General features: G+C 44.7%; 1 protein-coding gene across 1 annotated transcript in view; it reads left to right on the top strand.

Annotated features, from left to right (window-relative positions):
• Positions 1-14,094: 14,094 nt before the first annotated feature.
• Positions 14,095-27,808, top strand: part of LOC119436444 (ileal sodium/bile acid cotransporter) — a 187,406-nt gene continuing 173,692 nt past the window's right edge. The window contains exon 1 of the mRNA XM_037703293.2: positions 14,095-15,025. Coding sequence (XP_037559221.1) covers positions 14,855-15,025 — 171 coding nt within the window. The 5' untranslated portion in view covers positions 14,095-14,854. The remainder of the gene's footprint in view (positions 15,026-27,808) is intronic.

Here is a 27,808-nt window from a genome sequence, read left to right as displayed (position 1 = left end):
GGCCGACTTTTTCTATTATATTTTTCTCATACATACATACATACATACATACATACATACATACATACATACATACATACATACATACATACATACATACATACATACATACATACATACATACATACATACATACATACATACATACATACATACATACATACATACATACATACATACATACATACATACATACATACATACATACATACATACATACATACATACATACATACATACATACATACATACATACATACATACATACATACATACATACATACATACATACATACATACATACATACATACATACATACATACATACATACATACATGCATGCATACATACATAGACGTACCGCAAACTGGGTGAAGTTCCCAAAGAATGCTAACCGCATTAAATTAATATGGAGACTTACAAATACCGCCAGAAAGGAATCAGAAGGGAACGTCTGTACGACAACACAAAGGGCAGTGTCTTGCTACTTGAAGCTCGGGCTGGCTGACTGAGCACAAAAATATACCTGAAAAAATATTCGCAAGAGGATCACGCATGCGTCTGCTGCAGCAAAATTCCTGCAATGACTGAGCACATCGTAATAAAATAGCTAGATATTACTCCCAGCAAGACCCGTAGGGAACGTCCACCTCCCAGAAATGCTGGGATTCAAAGCGCATGGAAGCATTAACGGGTCAGTAGTCGAGATAAGCAAGAGACGTTTAGAGTATTGGTAGAACAAAAGCAAGTAAGAGGCTGCTAGATCGGGAGTAGTTAGAGGTATAGGTAACAGTACAATATATATAGGCTTTAATGAACAGAGGAAAGACCAAGCACAGATATGCGAAATTCGGCGTGTTACGCCACGTTATGTTTTGTGCCCATTCCGCCTTTTCCAACTAGTGAAATTTGGGTTGATCTAGGCTAAGGGACATTGGGGAACAGTAGGCTGAGTTAATATGGCCGTCAATAGTCACAAACTGCTTTAGAACTCGGTTCGTCGCACACACGTCAACTGCAAGGCATTCGCTTGACCATCAAGGACGTTGTAATTATTCCGCAGGCCGTTGTTTTCGCCACGAGAGGTCAAAAGGAACCAGAGAGCTGTTCTATTCAGCAGAGTCATGGGTAGCAGACGGTTATGCATGTATATTATACCTGATTAGCTCAAGCAGGCTAGGTGACAATTTTTCGCAGCCCCGTTTCGAATGCAAGTGGAAATGATCACCATAGTCAAGTTCGTTGACATAATCAGCTTTGCAAACGCTGAACGCAACTGTGCGTTAAAACCCAGGAACTGCGTGGGGGCATGACACTCGCGCAGGTTGTTCATTCTTTCGCAGCCGACGGCCCACCATTAGTGTTCGTAGAACTGTGCTTATCTCCTAGACAGGGACCACTGAGGATGGTACACTTCCGCTGCGGTGCCGGAGATATATGGACACTTTACACCTTCGACGAAGTCTATCGAACTGGAGACGACCCCGCAGACGCACCACTCGGCGCATGTCGCTCAGTGGCATCTAGAGTACCGAAGGCACGTGCGACATTGTTCTTTGAAACGCGATGCTCTGAAATAACACAGGAGCTGGCGGCGTTATCTGCGTTGCGGCGCCAAGGATATGTGTGCAGACAGTTTACTTCCTCGAGAAAGCTGCGGTAACGGGAGACCTGTCAGCAGCAACCTCTCGGTGCGCGTGAGATTCTGCGGCATGCTCAGTGTTAGTCGATCGAAATGAGATTTACGCGTTCGCGGGGCATGCCATATCACCGGACCAGCTGCCCCGAGGTGAGTGAACTTCAATCAATAGAGCCATGTGGCGTGCTTTAAGCGTTGGGCTGTATGTCACAAAAGCCGGTCTGGAAAAACATGACGGTCACAATGTGGACTTAGAAATTGCATGACATGTACAACAACTGAGTGGTAGAATTTGAACAAGGAGAGTTAAATTAAGAGCACCGCCCCATGTTCGCAAATGCATTTAAGCGAGTGTGCAGAGACAAAAAAGAAGCGAGCGAGCCGATAATCGGCCGCTGCTATAGACAATGTATCCTACTTAATTAACTTAATGAACAAAGTGTCGCCGGACGGCAATGCAGACGCTTTGAGGCGTCGTCTGTCTGGAAGCCTGGGAAAGCTTTACCATCATTGTGACATAAGTTGTAGAAACTTTGACCTCAGGGTTGAATAATCCCCAGTCAGGACCTCCAAGGCAACACATCGACCTGAAAAGTGAGAGGCCTTTAGCACAGAACTGCCTAATCACTGGTTAAGCAATATATTTACAGAGACAGTGAATATCCGATATGGTACAAGGAAACTTTGTATTTAAAGGTAATTTCAAATACCACGATGCCGACACGTTGGGCAGGCAGGTTCTTAGACGTCCTCCTACTGAATGCTTGAAACAGTAAATATGGTAGTTTTACACAACTACTACAAACTTATTACAGTGTCCACAAAGCAGCCTCGCCATTGTGACGCACAAAAGAAACATAATAGAGACGATGGATTATGATTGCCTCAATCAAATATTTCAAGGAAGCAAAATTCGGACTGCTTATTTAAATGTTGGACCACCTTAAAAACAAAAATGTAACATAAGCTTTTCGCCGAACAGCTGCAAACGTAAGGTTTCGTAAATCTATACATTTGCTCTAAACCTATTTACTACAATGGTGAGTGTGAGAGTCCTGAAGTCTGTAGATGAGCAAAACGAATACAAAGTGAAAGCAGGAGCCCATGTTTCGACTAGTAGACTTGTCTTTTTCAAGGCCACAAAGTCCACTTGTAGAAACGTTGGCTCCTGCTTTCACCTTGTTCGCGTTTTGCTCATGTTCTTGAATTTTCATCTCCCGCCTTCCCCGCGTTTTCCCTGAAAGTATGTACATGTAGTTCCCGTTCCCCAACACGCATTACTATACCATACAGAAAGAAAGTGGCGCACACTAAGAAGATAATGTCTGACATTACTTATCTAAACGACCGTTTCATCCAATATCACATAATTGTTTTCATTTCACTGTTATTTCAAATATTTCTGTAAAATTCTTGCTTCAAATTAATCCACTGCTCTTCTTTGACCCCAACCCGTAAGCATCCACCCTCAACCACCTGGCTTCTTGGCCATTCCCCGTTCTCGGGAGAAGTCGGGAGCACGAGCTAGTTCACACTTAATTTCTTTCTTTTTTTCCTTACAGGCGCAACGGCGTCATACAACGCACAACGGAAATTCCGCTAATGCAGTTTCACTTGTTCACATATTTCCAAGCACGGTGGTTTTTGTTTCGCACCATCCGCCGCGGTATCTCGGCGGCTGTGAATTTGTGCTGCTGAGAACGAGGTCGCGGGTTCGATCCAGGCCTCGGGGGCCGCATTTAGATGTGAGCAAATGCAAAATAAAAAACAAAAACGCTCGTGTACCGCGCATTGGGTGCACGTTAAAGAACCCCAGGAGGTCAAAATTAATCCAGAGTCCCCCACTACGGCGTCAGTCATAATCAGATCGGGTTTTTTTTTTTTTTTGGCACGTAAAACCTCAGAATTTAAATTTGTAATGTTCAGCGCTGAATTACGTCTAGCCAGATGAGTAGAGTAAGTTGCTGGGCGAGTTCTTTCGAATAATGTATGTTATGCTGTCCACTCTGTTCCTTCCTACTCCCTCCTACTAAGTCTTTGTTTGCACGCCGCGCTAATATATGTGCCCCTATAGACTCAAGCCAGATATTGTGGAAGATCATATTGCTGACATGCGAAGCACACTTGGCTCTTTTTATTGCGTCTCTGCGCACATTTTGTTCGACGAAGTAAACAAAAGAAGCAGCAAAAAGACTAAGCGAACACCCCGAGCAGCAGCAAGAGATAGAGCATGCAACCACAATCTAAACAAAGCGTCGACGGAGCGCCGACGCGACCGTCTTTTTCACGAGGTGGTGTTCTTAGCTGATCACAGTATAGCCGTCTTGGCGAGGTTGTCTAATCTATGACCAGGCGGTTACAAAGTCAGGCAATGAGCGGAGTGAGTAGCTACGAATCACTTTCGAGGCGACTGGTGTCACTGCGCGCTGTCGCGTAAACACGCGGCACCGTTCGTATTTCACGTGTTACGAGTAAATCGCGAAAAAAAAAACTTTAAAATTACGCCGGACATATAGCACGCTGAAAACGACTGAATTGGCGGTTTTATAGGACGCAAAAACATATTTCCCAACAAAAATCGCGCCCATAAATAAAAAATAAATAAATGTTGGTCAATTAATATTACCTAATCAGCAATGTAATTAGTACACGACAATTATCCTGATGGCTGAAGGGGACTTATGACCGAACACTGTAAGTCTCATAATCGTATGTTGTAATACCACACTTTTTTAACAGCTTGCCTAACGTTAGATAGGATACCGGGTATGCGATGCGGCCTTACGTAGTTTATTATACAGAGCGTCCCAACTAACCCGCCGTGGTTGCTCAGTGGTTATGGTGTTGGGCTGCAGAGCACGAGGTGGTGGGATTGAATTCCTGCCACACGGCCGCATTTCGACGGGGGTGAAATGCAGAGAACACCCGTGTACTTAGATTTAGGTGCACGTTAAAGAACCCCAGGTGGTCGAAATTAATCGGGAGTCCCCCCACTACGGCGTGCCTCAAAATCAGATGGTGGTTTTGGCACGTAAAACCACATAATTTAATTTAAGAGTGTCCCCACTATCATGCACCAAGATTCCAAAATATGCGAATGCCCCATAGCTAGACAGAACCAAGTTAATGTTGTTTGCCGTCGCTTGGAGGTACTCAGATTTTTTTTTTTTTGCATTCCGCTAGATTACTAAGCAATCTTAATTGATTAATCAACTTCTCAAATATTATAATTAGATGAAAAGTGTTAATGAGAAAATTGTAGAGCAACACGAAAAACTCCCGATAGAGCTCTCTGTGCTCAATACGTGTTCCATAAAAGTTTTTCCGAGCATGAAAGAAGCCCGCGAATACACGCAAAATTGCTGCTTGACTGGGCGCTCGAGGCACTTTGCGTGTATTCGCGGACTTCTTCATGCTCAGAAAAACACTTTTATGTAGCATGTATTGAGCAACAGAAAGCTGCATTGTGATTTTTTCATGTTGTATCTCCAAGCGACGGCAAACAACATTACCTTGGCTGTGTCCAGCTACCTGGAATTTGCATATTTTTAAATCTTGGTGCATGATAGTTGGGACAACTTGTATAATGAAGCTAACTGCTTGTCGGCAGGCCAGCAGCCAATATATTATACAATCTGAGATGCGAAATATTAAAATCAAGATCCACGACTGCGCAGATCGTTGCTTGTAAAGGCAGACAGCTGTGTTTCAACGAATTTTATTGCGACAGCAATTATATGGACACTTCAACCGGATTTCTGCCGTCGTCGTCGCCGTCGTCGTCGCCGTCGTCGTCGCCGTCGTCGTCGCCGTAGCCGTCGCCGTGAGGTTTCCTATAGATAAAATCTTCGCCGCGTGCCGTATGCCCGAGCGGAAGCGTGCGGGGACGCGCGCTATCACGGAGAGCGAACGCACTCAATCTCCCACGCGCAACCAAGGAAGCGGGAAGCCAGGGCCGGAGGGAGCGGGGGGGGGCGCACTTCCACTCTGCCAACAACCGCGCTCGTCGCTCGCTCGCACCGTCTCTTATCTCCACACGGCTCTGACCTTTATGCGCCGTGCATTCGCCGCTCAGTTTCCGTTGAAGCGAGAGACCGCACGTACCTTCGCCGCTGCGGCGTATGCGCTTGCTGCCAGAGTTTTGACGGTCGTTGTCTGCAGTCATTCAGTGTGATCTATTCATGTTTGTTTGTGCGCGCTCACACCACGCTTGTTCATTCAGTTAGTAATCGTCGGGCCACATTTTCCAACGCACGCTACAAATGCAATGCTGCCCGGATCGGCAGTGCAGCACTACAGGTGTGTCCCTTCGCACGCGCTGCCCACGGGAAGCGCTTCTCATCAACACCACCGTTTCACACGCGCCTTCTCGTGGTCATCGAGTCTCTCTTCATGTCGGTCTACTTACGCCGCAGCACACCTGCTTACTTAATCAGCTCATGTTTACTACAATTCATATTGCTACCAAAGCCGCTCACCTTACTTTGTATGACATTGCTGTGTTGCTATCGCATTCATTGCTTCGCCCTTAGGGCGAAACTGTGACATTTTTTTTAGAATGTACACTATACCTGTCTTACGTCCTAAAGCAGCAATCTGACTTTAGGGAGGGAAGCCGTACTAGGGGCGCACCTGGGGTTCGTAGCGTCAACACATGCTTGGTACACGAGCATTTCTGCATTCCGCATCCTATCATGCTCAGCATGCTCATGAGTAGAATGCCACTGAGATTGAACCATCGCGACGGGCCATGTTCACGAAGTTGAACTATATCGATAGGGAACAGCCGCCACAGTGTGGCGCTGTTACGAGTAGCTGATGCCTAAGGTTATTTACAATTTATTTGCAGGGAAGCTAACGGAGGCCAAAATGGCGACGCTATGTCAAGCGGGAACACGTCGTCTTCCTTCTCCTCAGCGCAGTCACACTGTGGCGGCTGTTCCGTATCAATATATATGGCACCGAAAGCAGGTACGAACAGTGAACTCCTATCGTAGGGCCAACAGTTCTCGGAAGCCAACAGGCTTAAGTGTTTAGGCCGAGGCAAGTTCCACCCCAGGGGCGCTGTAACGTAAAATGATACCAAGCTGTTTTGATTCCAATTTCTGCAATCAGCTTCCACGATTGGTCAAAACATTTTCGGACCACTCCTAACTTCGCCTGTCTGTCACGCGACGTCACGAAAACCGCGATAGCTCCCCATCTTATATAACCTGTACACACTGATTGTGTATGATTAAACCGCACAATAGAAAAATAATCATTCCTGATTCGACGCCTCTTCACCAATAGCCCTCTGTTATTGGTCCAATGTTTTCTGGCTACGCCCACTTCGCCTGTCTGTCACGCGACCTTAGAAGACCGCGAAAACTCACCACGTCAAAGTGACGTGTACGCGAAAAAAACACCGCATATCCACGAAGTGAATGATGATGAGTGGGCGAAGCACCGGGGAATCATTCGGGTAATCGTGAATCTCCCGTACATTGCCTTGTGATCAGTGCAGCAGCACGACGACGCCAGCAAGCGGACCCGCGAGAGCGCGAGCAGCGGTGGCAAAATGCCGGAAGCGTTCTCTACCTGAGGTTGGTGGCGCCGATGCTCGGTTCAAGCGCGAGCTTCGCGAGCCCTCAGCTCCGGGTCCGCTTGCCGGCGTTGCTGTTTTGCTGCAGCTTCCTGCGCCCTAGACTCCGGGTCCGCTTGTTGTCTGCGTCGCCGCGCTGCAGCAGCTTTGCGATCCCTCGACTCCGCTTGCAGTTGAGCCGCCACTCTCGCCTTTTCATCCATAGTGTGCTCGCCGTTATCAGAAGCGACCGTTATCATTCCTGGCTGAAGAGAGAAAGAGAGCGCGCGTCGGGAACGACCACAGCGCCCCTAGTGGACTCCAGGCAAACCAGAGCTACGTACGACGAGGGGGGGACAAGGCTCGGCCCTAAGGTGCTTCGCCCCTAAAAAATGCATTATATGCCGAACAAAACTGAAAATTTTTCTGAATAAGCACAGACTGCCCCGTTCCGAAAGGAATCAAAGATGGCTGCCCGCCGATCGCTCAGGCCCTCGCTACTCGCACCTGCCGGTGAGCATGTATTTATTTGCGCATGATAAACCTTTTTGCGTGGCAGTAAAACGTTATCGAGCCCTTTCGGCATGCATACGACATCACTAGAGGCCGGATCTTTAGGCATTAAAAAAGCGCGTTTTAGGCGCCAAAAATAGGCAGGCAAAAAAAAACGTTTTAGGCCTCCAACGTCGTAAATATAGACACAATAAAATTTTAAATAAATACAAATAACTTCAAACGAAGAGGTGCGCGGCCTATATCTACGATAGAAAAACAAGAAATGTTATTGTCTACGATGGCACAAAGGCGCCAACAGTTGAACATAGCCGTACAATTGTCCCATAACACTGCTGAACTAATGACGATCAATTGGCTTAATTCAATAAGCACACTGCTCATATTCATGTTCAATGGCCACTGTACTCGAGCGTCGCGTATAGTGAAACAGGCATGGAAAAGAATACTTGAAAGCTGGGAATACTGATTAGAAAAAGCGATACGTTATGTCTGCTCGGCGCAATTAAAATAACACAACAAAAACAGACAAATAACAAATGCAAAAGAGACTACGATTTATTAAGAAATTAGCATGTTCTTACATGAGGACTGTTTGTACAACTCTTGGCAATTTTCTCATATACAATGACATTATCCGAATTGTACAGGCAAGACGTGCCAACACTGCCAAATACACTTCCGCCCATTTGAAGTGCACATGTTTGAAGAAATCTGTTTGGAGAGCACGCGGAACGTGGTCTAAGAATCACTGTGAAGATTGTGGAAACAATAGCAAACTACCACCATCTCCAGATTTTTGGATTCAAAATTGTGCCTAGAATAATCTTGTACGCTGAGAAGGAACGCCCGATGGTGGTGAACACCTTAAAAAGTAAATTACAAACGAAATAAAAGCCGCGTGCACATCACATTTTTCTTTCTTCTTTTGCTCTCCTTTCCCCTGACGACTCTCCGCGGTTTCGCATTCCCCAGCCGCTCGCGCAATATCAGCGCGGCGGCGTATGCTGGCCGGCGCGTCACATTTCAATGCTGCTAGCAGTTGTTTTCCGGGAGTTGGTTGAACTAAAGGACTAGGTTGAACCCCATAGAGTTCCACACAGCCAATGTTGCCCGACAACATGAATAACGGCCTCTAGCTGCACTCGAAAGCGAAACTTGAGGCTAAATAGTGTTAATATAGGCGCCGATATTGAAAATAGGCATTTATAGGCATTTAGGCACAAACGCCAAAATATGCATTTATAGGCACTATAAAAACACTATAAAAGCCCTTCTTAACCTCTAATTCATGCTCATATATCAAAGTGGGGTGATAGGAGCGCAAGGAACAAAAAAGGCATTTGCCGGTCTCTAGACATCACTCTGCCAACTGTTCCTTGCTGAGGATCCGTTTTAGCGGCATTCTTATCCTTCCGTTGCACGCCGCCGCGATTTTCAACCAGCCACTGCAAGCTAAGTAAGGCGAAGCGGGCCAATCGGAGAAGCCGGCACAACCCTCTTCATGCGGTTATCTATTTTCACTGTGCTGGCTCGGCCCCATCGAAACCCTCTCCACTAGAGCGTGCTCCTCGCCTCTTGTCAGCCATTAGATAAGAAAAACCGCTGAGTGTAGACAATGTTATTGGTTTTGAAAGCGAACAAAGGTGACCTCCTATAAACGATGAGAGTGTTTGATTGGGTTATTCAGACCACGCTGCGGGTCACCGCCCGATGCTTGCGTTGGTGGTTACGTAAATTTGACGTTAGGAGTTTGGAATCAAAACAGTTTGAAATCATTTTACGTTATAGCGCCCCAGGAGACATTTGTAGCTATGCAGCGGGCGTTTGAAGCGACTGCAGTTTGCAACTGTGGCCAGAAAGCATGAGCTGTCCCTAAGCAAGCTTCGCATACTTTTGATGGGTTGCAACGTATGCATATTCTTTATATTTCCCGCATAAAAAAATATATGAAGCCAACAGACCACGAAACCTTCCTGCTGACCTTTTCATAGAGGCCCTGTCTCGTTGTTCAAAAATAAAAGAAGATGGAACGTAACAAAACATATCATCGCGGCTTTTCGGGAACGTTTCGTTTTTTCTCTCATACTTTTATTGTTGTAAGCCTTAAAGATGCTTGTTTGTAGTTATGTCCTATAATCTTTATCGTTAAAATTGTTCAGAAAAAAATTTTGGCAAATGCAGAGAAGTCTCTAGTAGATTCTTAAGGATGCGTAATGGTGTTTCAGAGGAATACTTATACGAATAAGTAGCACAGCTCCTTCACACGTAAACGTTGTTTTGCATAGCAAGTGAGCAACCTGGGATACCAGAGCAGACGTTGTTGCCTTAGAAGCGCTGGAGTTGCGCCATGCTGACTCTGTGCGGATCTACTTTCCTTACCGCTCTCACGTTTACGCCAGCCAACCCGGCGTGCCCCAAGCCATCACCTTTCTTTTGACTCGCATATTTTCTCGACGTATGCTTGGTCCTGGCAGGCAAGAAAATAACCATAACTGGTGACGATGTACTTTAGTGGCTCGAGGAGTTTTTCCTCAAACATTGGCCTGAGTTTATTTATTTTTTTATCTGCTTCTCGTTGTATGAGGTCCGCGAGTATATAAGAGAATACCAGCGCAACTTACGCGAATAGAGTTTATGCGATGGTGTTCACACTCGGCTTGCACAACTCAGGGTTGTTTTTTTTTGCATTCTTTCCAAATAGATATTTCTCTGAAATTAATAACGATCTTTTTCAGTGTCAACATCCTTAGCTACGTTTAAATGGCGAATACTTAAGACTTCTGTGAAAAACATCGAATTATATGATTTGTGCAACGCTATTTACGCATTTGCTTTTCTTTCTGTTGTTTATTTTATTGTATTTAATTATTTAATTTTTTTCCATGAAAAAGAAAGCCCCAACGCGAAAAATTCTCCCGTGCCTGTTGGCTTGCGTGCCACCACCGCACTGTCCTAAAGCACGCTGTCGACAAGCGAACTTTAAGCTGGAATGGAGACAAAATAGTGGTGACATTGGTTATGATTGCGGAAAAAATTCAAGAGCTTTCTTCGTGTGGATTTCTTGGTCACCTTTTCTCACTCTCGAATTATGAAATAAGTGCAGTTGTTCAAGCCTTACTCACTTTGTACATCGAATAACACAAGTTATTCGACGCTAACCACATACAAGGCAAGACCACTTACGTATAATCGTTGACATTTCGTATTGCCCACATAGAACAGTCCAAGTGTCCTCCCTCGAGATCTCTGTTTCTATATAAGTGCATTTGGTCGACGCAATAGAAAACACAAACAACTTGAAGCATCATGTTCCCCCTAAGATTTCCCTTACTGCTTTCAAGGCTTTGGCACGATAAACCACGATTGTTTCAGCGTGTGGAGGAGACTCGCTTAAAGAGCATTCTACATCAGCAAATTCAGGCCCAGCGTGGTGGTGAGGCATCCAAAGCTGCCTTCAGCCGCTGTCTTCAGCTGCCAGCAGCGGCTGAAGGCAGCTGCGGGCGGCTGAAGGCAGTGGTGTACGGTGTAGGGATTCAGAGCCGGTGCAGGTGCACACAGTCGTCCCTCTGGGGATTATTTGGTGCGTGGAATCTCTGGACCACTGCATCTGGTGGTTTTCGACTGCGATAATGGACTGTATAGTAATCGCCCTCGGTTCGAATAGTGTCGAGTGTTTCCCTTCCGCAAGTTCTTTAATTCGACGCAAGCAGCCAGGATCACACATCGGAAAGCGATATGCCTTTGCTTCCATGTCTATACGCATTTTGCTATGGGGCCAGGATGCAACAACGCTTATCTGGAAATTTGCACAGCGGTGTCTCTCATAACCCGTGTGTTGTTTCGGGACGTGAACCTTCCGCCTCCCCTCCCCATCTTACATCAATCAATTCATGACTATATATGCTCCTGCAACCGATAAGTGCCTGCGTCAAATGTCTATTTCGCTTCTTATTATGTTCGTAGTTATTTCCAACAATTTGTTCAATCATTTTATTTTATTAATGTGTTCCTTTCATCTCCTTTCTTCATCTTTGTTTCGAACGGTCTTAGGCTTTCAACGGGGTTTCTCTCGTGCTTTTACTTTAAAGGGTGTCCCATGTCACCTCGTGGGCACATGCCATAGTTTTCAAAGAAACAAGAGCTTGATCCTGAGCCGCTACATCCTCCCTAGCTGCCGTTCCGTAACGAGCCGGTGCCATGGCTGGCTGCCGTTAACAAAACGTGCCTGCGCCGACCCCTCCGCTACGTTTGCCAGCCGCCCACACAGCTTCCGTGTGGGCGAAATAAGTTGTCTCACGCCAAGGCATTTTCTTCGCGTCAATTTGCCGTCATTGAGTGGCAGCCAGAGTCATCGACAGAAGAGCGCCACACTTGAGTTTATCAACCTGAACACGTGCAGCCTTCGTACGTGGGGTGCACGCGACGTCTAGAAAGCGGTCCTTGAGATGCGTCCCTTCGCGAAACCGCTGCCGCTCGTCGCACTGCAGGACGCGAGGCCGGCACGTGCTGCCGACGACCACGTGACGGGCGCGTGCAGGAGTCACCCTACTCGCGAGTTTTGCTCATCCTGGGTGCAATAATCACGAAGCTGTGGTTTTTCTCGCGATCGCGAGAAATTGTCACAAACGAGAAGGGGTCTCGTGTAAACGTTACATCTGCAAATTTCTTCGTTTCAATATATCGACACATCTAACTGATTTGCGACCCTCTTTGAGTTTTCTCTCACAGGTACATCTTAGAATCCACAGTATTTTCGAGCTCGTCATGCTGTCACGCAGCGGTTGCGTATATTTAAAAAATTAAATTCAGGGGTCTCACAGTATTTGCGAGCTGGTCATGCTGTCACGCAGCGGTTGCGTATATTTAAAAAATTAAATTCTGGGGTCTTACGTGCCATAATCACGATATAATTATGAGGCACACAGTAGTGGGAGATCGAGGATTAATTTTGACCACCTGGGGTTCTTGAACGTGCACCCAATGCACGATACACGGTCTTTTTCTTCTCGTTTTTTTTTTTTTTCTTTATCCCGCGCCCTCGGGCTTAGTAGCGCAACGCCAAAGCCACTACGCCACCAGGGCGGCTCGGTCGCGTATATCCTTCATAACAGCTTAACCGTGGCCTCACTACTGCGGTTTCCTTGTGACTACTATTACTGAAGAAGGTTAAAATAATTAGGACAGAATTGACTTTTGTTCCCTTGAATGAATACGTTGCAGGCATGCTATTAAAAAAAAGTATAAGCGATGGCTTTTTCAAGACAATCACTACTCACAGAAAGGACCGGTACAGTAAGTAATTGCAATTCCATATTTCTAGCTCATTTTCTTCTTCTGCATGACGTATACCACAGCGCAGAAAGAGGCCGACTCAGGACCCCGGCTTTACTGCAGAGAGCTGACGCTGTGATGAAACTGTGGTATAGGTGTCATGTAGCCTCTGGTGGCTTTCCAGGCGGCGACATTTATGCAGGTCCCTTCTAATGACCAAGAGCGACCAACTTTCTAGCGCTCAATGTGGGACCACCTCTGTATCGGCGTCAGTGTTCCAGGAAGTTCTCAGTGTCTGATTCTCCTCTCCTCGTGGGGAGATCCATTATCCATTAAGCGATGGCACAATCACTGTGTGTCCCTCCCACTGCGACAAACCGCTTCACCGCCGTCAGCTTCATTCTCTATACGCCTTTCCGGTCCATTTCGTTCTCCTCTCTCAAGACAGGGTGTTGCTTTAAAGCGTCATCACCGTCTCTCTCTCTACTACTGAATCGAATAGCAAATAAGCTGTCGTCTCGCGTTTCCATCACATCATTTTCGTCGTCAGGATGTTTGTTGAACTTGGGATAGCGCTGCGCGCTTCGCGAGCTCATGACGTAGTGCGCAGGGCATCTGTCTTGGCATAGAAAGGCTGACGATTCGTTTACCAATTCGGTCGTAGGTGCGAATATATGTTGCTATCAGCCTATATGACCGGCGACAGAAGGCGTTCGGCGAGCATCTACGAGAACTTTAGCACTTTGGCCACTCTACAGGTACTTAATTGGCCCTTAAGCACTTGTTGCTCAAACAGCGCGTCGGATCCGAAAACGCTTAACGCCATATAGCTGTAGCAGTCACACCTCGATGGCGGTTCACAGATGTACAGCACGGACAGACCCTCATCGAGCACTTAATCGCCGCCGTTGAAAGGGCGAAGACGGCAACGACATGTGCCCTCGTCCTTTCGCTTTCGGCGGCCTCCGATCCGACCTTGGCGCGGCCCCAGACAGTCCGAGCAGTGGTCCATTACCCGGATGAGCGGCCGCGCGTCCTCCTGCAGTGAGGTAACGCCTGCTCATTGTAAGAGAAACAAGGAGCCCTTCCAATGCGCCGCCGCAGCGAGTACTGCTTGTCTCACTTTCCCGCGGCGAGCGCGCTCCTCCCTCTCCACCGCGGCTTGCCCCACTGCCGGCATCGTTGATGCGGTGACATTCCCGTAGGCAGCAGTCCTCTTTCCGGCGCGCTCCCGTCAAGACCTGGCGCACCGGCTTTCCTTGCTGCTCGCATCCCGACTTGCGTAGCGTGCCGCGTTCCATACACAACAGCTCGGTACTCCTGCGGCCTTCGCTTTTCACTCGTGCTACGGATATGTGCCGACCGCTGGCCGCGCGTGCTGACGAGGCTCTCCTTTACTTCTCCGATAAGGTCCAATAATTTGCTGCAGCCGATCGACTGTCGGCATTTCTAGCCCCTTTCGTTATTTCTCATTAACTGAGCGCACTTTCAGAGTGTCATTGCTGCAGCTCATCTAGCTTTCACACCATGTCCCCCTTTCTGCAGGTGTACTCGCTGCCAGAGAGAAACGCGTCTGCCAACATTCAAGGTTAGCTTACTTTCCTCCTGTCTTCCTTATTTTGGACGCGTCGTTCAGTACGGAAGCATTCGCGGCAGTACATTGTCACTCTTCAGTGTTCCCTGCGAATAACGTTATCACGTAGAAAGAAAGACGAACGGGCTTGCTTTCTTGACGAGTTCGCCGCTCTCAGCTCTTAGCCTTTCTCTATCTTCGCCGCACAGGGAAAGTAACCACGCAGTTTCAGCCCTTTAGCTCCTCAGTAGGCGATTTCTTTTTTCGGCTTCGGCATACGCCGTTTCCGTCATGCTCAACATGAGTGCGGACAGCAATTTTTCCAACTCGACTAACTTCACCGATGGCTTAGAAGCCAGTCCAGTCAAGTACCCCTTAATCAAGATTATCCACGACTGGTTGATCGTCGGCATCTTGGTGTCCATCATGTTTGGCATGGGGTGCCATGTCAAGTTGTCTGAGGTGAGTGTTATCGCACTTGCATTTCCACTGCTCTTGCGCAACGCCTTTCTGCCGATGAAAGACGTTGCACTACCCATGCCGCACCCTATTTGATTTTTTTTTTAATTTCGACGTTTCTCTTGCTATGTACTTCGCTACTGTGCTTTGCGCTTTTCAGCTGGTCTGGACAAACCTTCCCGAACATGCTTGAAACCAGTTCGCAATGCAGTAGTAAAAAGTAGGAACACTGCGCTCCTTGGTGATCAGCGATATTGCGGGTATATAAGTTTTTAGCTCGTTCCAATAAGTTTCGCATTAAATTCTGACAATAAACTTGCAAGCCGCATGCACAAGACGGGGAAAAAAAGGCAATCCACAGTCTTTCTGAATACACCTAGAGGGTTCGAGTTGAAAGTTGTTCCAGTGGTATCGGTTTCATGTGCTTGACGTTATCTCACATATAAATATGCGGGGAGGGGCAAGTGCCGGCATTGCGAGTCTCACAAGTGGAAAGTGCTCAGGCGTCCTCAATGGAACCTGAGCATGCTTATTTTTGTCGCACGCCTAATGGTTCGCTGAGTACAAGAAATTTCCTCATAAGCCCAGAAGGGATCATCGAAATGCTGATTTTCATGATACGCTGGAAATGTTGCCCTGACTGATGTCCTGGTTTTCTACTCCAGCTATTGGTTGAGAAAGGTTGTAACGAGTAAGGAAAGAGGTCGAATACGCTTTCAAAGATTATTTACAGCGACACGCAATATGGTGATTCCGCGCACGAGCCTAGGCAAGCCTTCATATCACATGTGGGCATCGCTGACTGACTGTCCCGTGACAATATGATCTGTGTATCGCCTCCACGGAATTCACAACCGCGCGTGACAAAATTTCAGCAGGTCGTGGTGGCGGTGATGTTGCAGCAGGCGGGGTTAGCTTGGCATACGTAGATGAATTGAGATAAAGGATGTGTCACCAGCAGTCCCACTCAACTTAATACCGTTATGGTCAATCTCAGTGGATTAACTCATTGGTGATAATACGACCTTTCATTAGAGAAGTTGCCCACACATTGTAATATGTCACCACCACATATTGAATGTAGTAGACGCTCTCGCGGTTTCCTGACTTGTCTCCTAGCTTCCACCGTCTGCTTTCTGCCAAGCATGTGACGCCAGCGTAACTGTTCGCGTATAAAGCTACCAAATTTTCACGAAGAGCGAGGCTCAAGCTACCTGGAGGTGTAATTTCGAGAGCGCAATGCAGCCACAATGCAATCACGAGTCATGGGTTTGGATAATGTTGGACATAGGGGTCATTTTACAGAGAATCAGACTTATCTGTTAGGTTCTGTCAGCCTTAGCTGTAATTAGGTTTCTCACTCAAACATCTTAGCAATGCATTAGGCAAACAAACATAATGAAACCTAAAGCCTGCAAAAAGATTACCTATAAGTCATTAATGTTCAATTAACATTGGGATTTCCGTTCATTTATGGAGCCAGACTTTTTATTTTACTTTTGACGTGTCATCATGACCGCTCATGCTCATATGAATGTCCTTTCTCAACGTCACTTCCAAAGATGGCAAGATCTCGCCTTAACGTCGAATATACCATAGTGCTTGTGTAAATCATCTTCAGGCAGCAACAATAATTTGCCTAAAACAAAAGGCGAAAGGCTTTCAGATTGACACTTGATGCTTCTCCATGGCTGTGATACGTGATACTCCTCTCAGGGTCTCGATTCTTCTACGCGTGGTTTCGAGTGACATCTGCGCGCGAGCACGAGACAAAAAAAAAATTTAAGGACGTTGCAGGTGGTAGTTGACGCTGCCACCAGCCATGATCTTGCGCACCCCGCTATTTGAGCTCCTGCGGTTGCGCCAGTGTCGTCGGTAAGAAAATGCGCGCGCTGGGCACCACTTCGATTCACGTGTACTGCTCACCCGCAAAGCGCGCAGCCCGTCCCATTCTCCGTAAACAGAATCGCATCAGCGACAGAGACCCATCAGACGACTCGCGTCCTTCGACAGATAACTATCCCAAGAGAGAACAATGCAGCGTAATACAGATAGCCAGGGAGATTGCGCAGGATCATTCTTATGCAGGCCGTCCATCCGTTCTTGTTTCTTTGTTTTAAGTGTTTTAATTTGCAGTCTTCTTTTTTTTTTTGCTTTTTTTTTAATCGTTGTGCCTCGGTTTATACTGGTCTATAGTTACAGTTCAGGACTAATTGAACAGCGCTGGACGGGATTGATGCCGTTAAGAAACCTCATGTGATATAAATACAGGGTGTCCCGGCTATCACGCAGCACGATTTTAAAAAGAGGAACGGCGTTACGCGAAGCAAACCTAGTGCGTATTGTTTCCAGTACAGTGGAGTAGCCGTCAGTAATTTTTTCGTTACTGAGATTTAATTAATTAATTGTAATTACTTATCTAACTCGAGAAGTACTGTCCTAATTATCAAAGTGTCAATGAGAAAGTTGTAGAGCAACATGAAAAACTCCCGATACAGCTTTCCGTTGCTCAATACGTGCTCCATAAAAGTGTTTTTCTGAGCATGAAAGAAGCCCGCGAATACACGCAAAGTGCCTCGAGCGGCCAGTCGTGCGGCAATCCTGCGTGTATTCGCGGGCTTCTTTCACACTCAGAAAAACACATTTATGTAGCACGTATTGAGCAACAGAAAGCTGTATCGGGAGTTTTTCATTTTGCACTACAACTTTCTCATTGACACTTTGATAATTAGGACAGTACTTCTCGAGTTAGATAATTAATTACAATTAATTAAATATCAGTAACGAAAAAATTACTGGCGGCTACTCCACTGTACTGGAAACAATACCCACTAGGTTGACTTCGCGTAACGCCGTCCATCTTTTTTTAAATCGTGCTGCGTGATAGCTGGGACACCCTGTATATATATATATATATATATATATATATACGGTATGATAATTTTTAAGTTTACCGGAATTTTTAAAAATGAAATGTTGCAGGTAACATAATTATAGTCCTTGAGCTGGATTATTCTGTGAGTCGGCCATTACTTGCACGAGAAATCGAGACAGATATTAAATGAAATAACAAATATTCACTCATTAACTTAAGCAAAACAAATGGTTGCGTGGGGTTATGAACCACTTCTGCTTTATTACGAGCTAAAGTCCATCTTACAAACCTTGAAAGTCGGAAGTGACGTTGTTCGTTTCTTAAATCAAAGATAAACGCTGGACTGGTGTCCGCCGTCTCCACGCTCACCGGTAAGCCACCTGACCCTCGATCTGCGCCGCAGTTTTGATTCGCGTCAAGGCGCACGGTCAGTCTTGAAGAATCTTGACCACTCACACCTTGCTAAACGCTTTTCCGGGGCATCGCCTTTCGATGTCCCACTCAGTGACTGCAGCGAAGCGATAAGGCAGGAATGCAATTTGCTTGGCAATGCGTGCTGTATTGGCGCCTTTCTAGAAGTCTGTGCAGCAAGTATGGCTAATGAATTTCTTTGTGCATCTCGTAGGAAACATACACGCGTACATATATATATAAATATATATATATATATATATATATATATGATTTTATACTGCGACTCAAGTGATTACCGTAGTTCATACCTTTGCAGCTTTTCTTGATGCTAACAGTCAAATTGACGTAATATTCCTAGATTTAAAAATTTAATTATGGGGTTTTACGTGCCAAAACCACGATCTGATTATGAGGCACGCCGTAGTGGGGGACTCCGGAAATTTGGACCACCTGGGGTTCTTTAACGTGCACCTAAATCTAAGTACACGGGTGTTTTCGCATTTCGCCCCCATCGAAATGCGGCCGTCGTGGCCAATATTCCTAGATTACAGTAAAGCGTTCGATACAGTTCTCCACGATAAACTAATTATAAAGCGTCGGGTTATTGGTGTACCAGAAATACCGTATAGACTCGTGTAAGGGCCGCACCCCCGACTTGGTATCCCAAAATTTGGAGAAAAAAAAATCCAGCGGAGAAGCAATCGCGTTCCGTGCCCCGATGCCGCGCGCGAGCGTCGGCGAATTTTCGTGTGCTGTGTACTTCTGCATACCGCTACTAGATGGCGAGAGCCTAGGTGTGCACAAGTAACCGGCTGGGCCGGCACCATTTTGACCAAAAGGTTTGGTCCCATGTAAGGGCCGCACCTCGTCAAAATTGTGAAAAAAAAAAGTGCGGCCCTTACATGAATCTATACGATAATCACTTCCAGGATATCAGCTTATCTGAATAATCGCAATCAATACGCTCAAGTGGGAGAACAACGCTCTGGTTGCCTTCCAGTAACTTCTGGTATTCCGCAGGGTAGTGTGCTCGGCCCGCTACTTTTTCTCGTTTATATAACAGATATTGTCAATACGGTGATCCCCCAGCACAGATTCGAGTGTTTGCCGACAATTGTGTTTTATTTGGAGAAATCATCTCGAATAGTGACCAGTGCGACCTTAATACTAACTTGGGTAACTTGTTAAACTGCTGTGAGCAATGGAGGATGCTTCTTAATGCAAATAAAATAAATAAAGCGCAAGAAAGTCCCCTTGGAATATACATACAAACTGGAATCATCGCCCTTACTGAAATTAGCCATCTATAAATATTTAGGTAGAATAATAACAAGTAACTTATCTTGGAACATGCACATAAACAGCCTCTGCTCTTTCGCTTTCCGGAAACTATGCCTTCTACGCCATAAGCTTAAAATTGATCCGTCTAGTGTTAAGCTGCTCTCATACTTCTCCTTAATTAGGCCAAAACTCGAGTACGTTTCCATAGTGTGTGACCTTCGTAAAATAAAAAAAAAAACATGAAAAACATGGAAAGAATCCAAAGAAAGGCAGTACGATTCATTTACAGTAAATTCAAGGCTGCTGGCTCCCCCACTGCATCGCTGACAGCTGACCGGATTGGCCTATTAGAAATTCGAAGTAGGAAAAGGCAACTAGAGTTACTTTGACATCTACTTAATCACAAGCTAGCCCTAGATCCCGCAACATATTTGTCCTCCCTGACAAGCAGACCTACTCGGAACCTCTACACTCTCATTCTCTAACACCAATTTTTGCAAGGACTGGCACATTTAGGTATTCTTTTGTTCCTCAAACAATAGCTGACTGGAACCAACTAACTCAAGCATTTCCCCAGCACCCGTGACAAACCTTTCTTTTCTGTGTTTGTGAGAGCAAAACTTTTTTTTTTCGTGACAAATACCTGTGACAGCTTTTTTTTAGTGCATTAGTACAAACAATCTTCTTAGTCTGTGTATTACGCTCACCCAGCTTGGACTTCGCGTCTGCAGTATTTTATAGATAGATAGATAGATAGATAGATAGATAGATAGATAGATAGATAGATAGATAGATAGATAGATAGATAGATAGATAGATAGATAGATAGATAGATAGAATAGATAGATAGATAGATAGATAGATAGATAGATAGATAGATAGATAGATAGATAGATAGATAGATAGATAGATAGATAGATAGATAGATAGATAGATAGATAGATAGATAGATAGATAGATAGATAGATAGATAGATAGATAGATAGATAGATAGATAGATAGATAGATAGATAGATAGATAGATAGATAGATAGATAGATAGATAGATAGAATGCGTAACCACATGCCCACTGCGATTTGTCGCGCATTGAATGTCCGCCTCTTCAAGCCCACCTGAACATGCCGATTGCTTCTTATAAAGAATAATTATGCAAGGCGATGCGCTTCGGTTTCTTCATTTTACCGGTAAAAAGGGCCCGTTAATGGGCCATAAATAGGCCTCGCACTGCGACGCACCGACGAAACATGAGCTCTGATGAAGTGGCGGCGCGCAGGATGTGTCACACCAGACTTTTCAGTATGGTGCATTATTTATTTATTTATTTATTTATTTATTTATTTATTTATTTATTTATTATTTATTTATTTATTTATTTATTACACATATTTTAAAGGCCCGAAGGCGTTACAGAAAGGAGTGTAGTCAAAAACAAAAAGTAATGCAGTAAAAAGACAAACAAAAAATATTAACAAATGACATTCTGAACAGCGGTCTTGAAGTTGGTAGGGTCGGTGATGAGTGCGACCGATGCGGAAAGGCGATTTCAGTCTGTGCTTGTCCTAGGGATGAACGAGTCACTGTACCGGTTTGTGCGGCACAAAGGCAGCACTTTGAGGCTGTGGTCAGTGCGGGACGAAATATAAGACGGAGGGACAAGAAGGGTTTCTTTTAAAAGGGGGTTCAAATGAAAAAAAATGTGATAAAAGGAGAGATGGGGAACATTTGCGGCGTGACGAAAGATCAGGTAAGTTAAGAGTTCGTTTCATTGATGACATACTTGCATAGCGAGAATAATTAGACAAGACAAAGCGTGCACTGCGGTTTTGAATACTCTCTATAGTGGAAACTATAGAGAGTAGTCTGAGTCGGATCCCAAATGGCTGAAACATACTCCAATTTGGAGCGAACTAAAGTTTTGTAAAGAGTTAGCTTCAGGGAGGAAGGGGCAGAGCTAAAATTACGGTGCAAGTAACCAAGCATGCGGTTAGCGTTATTAGTAACATATTCAATATGCGAATGCCAAGAAAGGTTATGGAGTCACATTTGCCATTAGCTGCATGCGCAAGTTGCTCTATGCTGCAATGCTGTTGCAGGTTGCAACGCTGCGACCTGCATGCGTAATGCAGATTCCCGACCGTCGAAAGGCAATAAACCCGGAAAGAATGTGTTGCGATGCATTGGAAACCGCAAATCAGGCTGCGTAGCTCTAGCGGTCCTCATACTGTATTCTTATTTGTTGCTTTGTTTTGTCGATTAACGAGGCACAAGTGGGCGTATACGACCTACACAACTTTATAACTTAATTCGGTGTGATAAGTTTAACAGTACATTTCTTAACGTAGCCCACTCTTTTTTTTTTATGTCCTGTGAGGTTTTTGAAGGTGCAGGTTATATGCGTGCAAACACCTGCTCCTGTGAACTTTGCATATAAGCTTGGAATCATCAAATTGAGGCAGCGAGTCCATGGTGCAGCTTCGTGGGCTGTGTTATCTCTTTCTGTACTTTCCTATGTTTTGTCTATACTGTCTGTATGGCGGGAAGTCTGCGTATAAACAAAGTCCTCAGGCCTTCGTCTGTACCTTACGTCTATTAAGCACGGTGAATTTGCGTAATCGTTTTTTGCCGAAGTAAAACCAAGTACTAAGTCGTGATCTATTCTTTAATCAAAGCGCTCATCACGCAAATTTTCGTTAGCTTTAAGGAAATGTCGCGCTTCCGCAACGACGTTAAGCTCATCCGTAATATTTAAACCATCGTTCCGCATAGCCCCACCTCCTCCATCCACCAATTTGTTTCCGGAAAGTGCCTAACAGATCGTATGCAATCTTATGTCGAATGCAATAGAAGAATGGCAACATTTACAAACTATTTGCATAAAGAAAAAATAGTAACGAGGGAAAAAATATATCAGCGTTAGAAGTGCCCTCTGCTCGTTCCTGTTTGTCGTGTTTGTCGTGTTTCCTATAGAACGCCCACGGGAAGTTACATATAGCACAATTACCTTTGTGCTCCAATGAATAAAACGACGTTTTGTTAAGAAAGTAACTGGAACATCATTGCATTTCTCCGCAAAGTTCAGGAATTAATATCTCGAAACTGGTGTCATCCTGAGAATTCGTTCCAAGTGGATCCGCCTTGCGAACTCCACGGCCAGAATTTGTAAATTGCAATATGGGCCATAAGGTAATTAGTCGAAAACCTGATTAATCAATTTTTGTTACTTAGTCGATTATTCATTTCAATTTTTTGTGCAAGCAATGTCCCTCCCTCTTCGAGTAGACCAGCTCATGAACTAGAATTGTGCTATCTGCCACAGGCAACCTTTAAAAACTTTTGAAAGTGTTCTCTGGAACACCCTGTATAAAGAACGAGAAGAAAGGAAACCGAGAGGCCCAATTTTTATTAGTCATATCATAAGAAGACAACAAACAATGACACCAAAGACAGCATAGGGGAAACTACTTGTAGTTCTTAATTGAATTGAAGAAATTATAAGTAAATGAAAATGAAAGCAGATGAAAAAAAAACAACTGGCCGCAGGTGAGATATAAAGCCACATCTTCGCATTACGCGTGCGATGCTCTTACCAATTGAGCTGCCGCGGCGTCGTTTTCCCATCCACTTTCTGGGGTAATTATGTTTATCTATAGAACTAATCTAGGGAATGTTAGCCAGCACCACCACTCACGGCCTATATATGTATATATGCATGTTTTTTTTTTTCATTTATTCTTATTTATTTGTTTATTTATTTATTTATTTTAACTATAACAGAATTTTTTTAATCGCCGGTGGCATTTAGCACTAATCTACTTAATGAGCTGAAATGCTTGAAGAGGTATCCATAACATACGCAGGAAATCAATACGCCTAAATGACTGATTAACAATATTTCGCTAATTACCTTTGCAGCTAATTACTTTAGCGCACAAATTGCAATATACGAATTGAACCCAGACACATCCACTATAAACCAATTTTGCAACTCGCCCCCGTTTTGAGATAAGCGCAGTCAAACTTCATGTAAAAATGCGCTGTTGTTCTATATACTTGTTTTAACAAAGCGCATTTGTATCCATTGAAGCTCAAAGGATACTGGAACACCAATGCATTTCCTCGCAAACTTTTGGAACGCATATCCCGAAACTGGTGTCATTAGACAGTTTTAGTTTAGCGTGGTTACCGGAATAGCGGGCGTACCGGAATAGCGGGATCGAAGTGCGCATGCGCAGAACGCTATCCGACCCATACCGTTTACCGTGCGCACGCTATTTCTCAGAGTTAACGTTACCGTGTTAGCGTGGTGTCCGTAGTGTACGTAAAACATGGCGGCGGTCCCGGTCGCCCGCTTCGAACTGAATTTGGCGTTGTTTTTGTAGAATTCACTTCGTTCGTAGCAAATGACTGCGTAAACGGCTTTTGCTTAGTCTCATGCCGCTTCGCCGAGAGAGTGTTATGGCTAATCTTGAGGAATTTTCGAGATCGCTTCTCGTTTCGAACGCGCCTAAGCCTAACGAGAGAAATTTTTTTGAGATGCGAGCGCCATCTGTCGCTAAAGTTGGAAGATAGGCGCGACAACGGCATATGGCCTCTGAGATGGGAGGATGTCGGAGGCTATGGTAGACAGCTTGTACTGCTTGTCTGTTTCGTTGCAGATCGACGGACATGTGAAGTAAAAATACAACGCGCTCCTGGCTTCCATTGCGCTGCCTATCGCACTTTCCGGACGCACACACACATAGAATTAGGTGCCCTGTGTATGCGAAATTCAAAGCGTAATGGAATAGCGTCCCGCACGTAAACTACGCTATCACGCTATACTAAAACTCTCTTTCTGCAAAGTTCGTTTGCGGAACGGTAACGCTATTTCCCGTAACCCCGCTATTACGCTAACGCTAAACTAAAACTGTCTATTATCAGAATTCGTTCTAAGTGGATGTAACAAAAGTGACCGGCTACAGTTTGTAAATAGCAATATGCGGCGTAAAGTAACTAGTTTTAAAGTTAATTAGCAAAAAAATGTAATCAGTCAAGTATCGACTTTTATTTTTCGTGGCAATTATGTACGACTCTGAGATCAATCCAGTTCAAGAAGTATAATTCTGCCGCATGCCACGGGTGATCTTTCAAAATTTTGTTAAACACACTATCATAAACCCACACACACACACACATATAATGAAATAGAAGGAGGGCAACAGATGCAGGGGTGGGTTGCAATCTTGTCAGGGTGCAACTTCGAGATAGAGTATGTCTCAAGCGACAAGTACATAGCAGACGCGCTGTCCAGACTACCCGTAGCCAGGAAATTAAACTCAGAAGATGAAAGTGTTGATGGAAACACACGCCTGCATATTTCAAGTTTGTAATTTGACTTCTGACCCACAAAGAAAGTAGCACAGAACAACACCTCACATTACGACCGGCTGCACTTCAGCTAAACTTATGACTGGAGAAGAATTCCGCACGAGATTCGACCTCTTACGACTCACAGTGCAAGACGTTGCGAGAAAGTTGGAAGAAAAACGTCCCGCGAACCCCTCTAAAGAGCGTCATGTCCACTAAGGTGACTCAGTCTGGGCGAGAGACTACATAACCAGCAAAGAGTGGACAAAAGGCACTGTAAGCAGCGTACTTGGAAACAGAAGCTTGAGGTACGTCTGCAAGACGGGAACATGTGGAAACGCTACATAGAACAGCTGCGGCCTGACATCAGTCAAAACGACAAGAATCGGGAACCGGAGAAGCAAAGTACGCAAACAGAAAAATTTAGAGGACGCTTAAGCTTCGCCTTTAAGAGTGGAGCGCGATAGCATTCAAGGATCCCTGGATGCTTATCAGGCTTTTTTTTTTCGTATATTCAAATTACAATCCGACGCTATCACGTCTGCAGGTAATGTTTAAGTCGTACTATACGATTTTTCTGACGGATCTTACTTTGAGAAATTCAATTTTTGTTCACTAAAGCCTTGCGCCACGCGAAGGGCCTGCCCGGTCGGGGTGGTTCGGGATGATGGGGTTCGGTATGATTATTTCCGCTGACGCCGACGCCGGATTTTCTGCGACACGGGGCCCTTAACGCTGTCGCATTTAAATAATAAAACAACGGTCGTACAAAAACCCGTGACAAGTCAGCCTCCTTTGGAAACGATCGCACCGCAAGACGAAAGCTACAGTGAAACGTAAGACCTGAAACTCACAGCATCAGCGGCGTTTCCGCGAGTCGACTATATGTATGAAGATCAAAACGAACTCGAAAGCCTCCGCAAAGATATAGAGCGCAAAACATCTCCGCGTTTTACCTCAAGCGGGAGGATACTGTAGTATATTAAACGGAGCAACGGAACAGCGCACTTTTGTACTTCAATGCATAAAATGACTTTTTGTTAAGAACGTAACTGGAACTCCAATGCATTTCTCCGCAATTATTGGGAATTCGCATCTCGCAACTGGTGCCATCCTGAGAATTCGTTAAAAGTGGATCCACCTTGCGAACTCCACGGCTAGAATTTGTAAATTGTAATATGGGCCGGGCCATTAGGTAATTAGTCATAGACTTAATGAATGCTTTTTTGTTAATTAGTCGATTATGCATTTCAATGTTTTGTGCAAGTAATGTCTGACTCTTCCAGTAGACCAGCTCATGAACTAGAATTTTGCAATCTGCCACAGGCAACCCGTAAAAATGTTTGAAAGTGTTCGCTGAAACACTCGTTATATAACCGAGATGAACTAAATCCAGTTAATTCCCTATTTAATCCAGGATTCTACTATGAATTCTGCACACTTCACATAAATAGTCACATTCATAAGTAGCGAACAAGCAATAACACCAAGCATAGCATGGGTGACATTATTTGTAGTTTTTAATTCGAGTAAAGAACTAATAAATAAATGAAATGATAGTGGATGAAAAAACAACTGGCCGCAGGTGGGCTACGAACCCACGTTTGGCCATACTATATATATATATATATATATATATATATATATATATACGCGGGTTCGATATAGAAGCGTTTGGAGCATGCTCTTAGTTCCTGGTTCTCGAGTGAAACGTCCCCGCGCACTTCAAGAAACTCCAGGCAAACTGGACACGAAAAACTGGCGTGAAAAGAGAACGCACGTCGAACACTAAACTGGAAAAACCTATAAGCGCCCTTTGCGCGGCGATCGAGTAGTCGCTGCAGGCAACCGCCAGATCGATAAAGAGGCGAGCGCAAGCGTACACTTTAGACAGCATAATTATGCACAGCACGTGCGAAAAGAAAAAGATATATTTTCTTTTGCTGAATGTACCGTAACCTGCAGTCGAGACGTGGTATGTGGGAGGCCAGTATAACCTATGCACCTGCTAACTTGAGGCCATGCAGCCAAACGGCGACGCAATCGAGTCCAGGATTCTCAAATCTTTTCTTTCGTAAGAATAAAAGACCGCCTCGTCATTGACCGAGGCACATTGGCTAACATTTTGCCTGCTGTCATGATTTGTAGGCTCCTTTTACGAACGGCTTTTGCGCACGAAGTGCCTTGTGATTATGAGTCCTGAAACAAAGTTCAAAAAACTTTACGATTGAAGGAAGCGTTTGTCGCTGGCAGGTTGCCTTACCTAATAAAGTGCCCGCCATCGCGATTGACCGGCGACGGTTCTCGCGAATCTCTTTGGCGTATGAACCGCTTAGTAAATACTTGTCCTGGGACAGTATTTACAAAAAACGTTCGTACTCTAGAATCCACCTTATTAACAGACGCCGACCTATCCGGATAGCTAACGTATGATTAGTAAAATCGATTACCAAATGAAAAAAGTTTTTAAAAGGAATCTTTAGCACGGGAGCTCCTATCTAAACACATGAGAACGGAGAGATCGTTTGTCTCCGAAACACTGCGCCGATTTTTATGAGATTTATTGCGTATAAAAAAAGAATGAAATATAATGACTGTATGAGGTTAATTATTCGTTTAGGACGTCATTGTTTTGCATAAATGATTGAAAATTGCAAAATAGAAAAAAAAGTTAAGTACCAAGTTTTCAAGTCTGCAACTTCGTAAAAAGTAGGGATATCGCAATTCTATAAACGGTAGATATTAGGACATCTAAAGCAGACAAAATTCATGTGTTATACACCTCTCTGAAGTATACCACAAACTTGTGAGTAAGACTTTTGCATTACCTTCATAAACATCGTAACAATAACGCAGAAGCTGTAAATTT

The sequence above is a fragment of the Dermacentor silvarum genome, chromosome 1 (assembly GCF_013339745.2).
Source record: "Dermacentor silvarum isolate Dsil-2018 chromosome 1, BIME_Dsil_1.4, whole genome shotgun sequence".
Taxonomy (NCBI): domain Eukaryota; kingdom Metazoa; phylum Arthropoda; class Arachnida; order Ixodida; family Ixodidae; genus Dermacentor; species Dermacentor silvarum.
The sequence above is the reverse complement of the archived record's forward strand: the minus strand, read 5'-3'. Positions and strand labels throughout refer to the sequence as shown.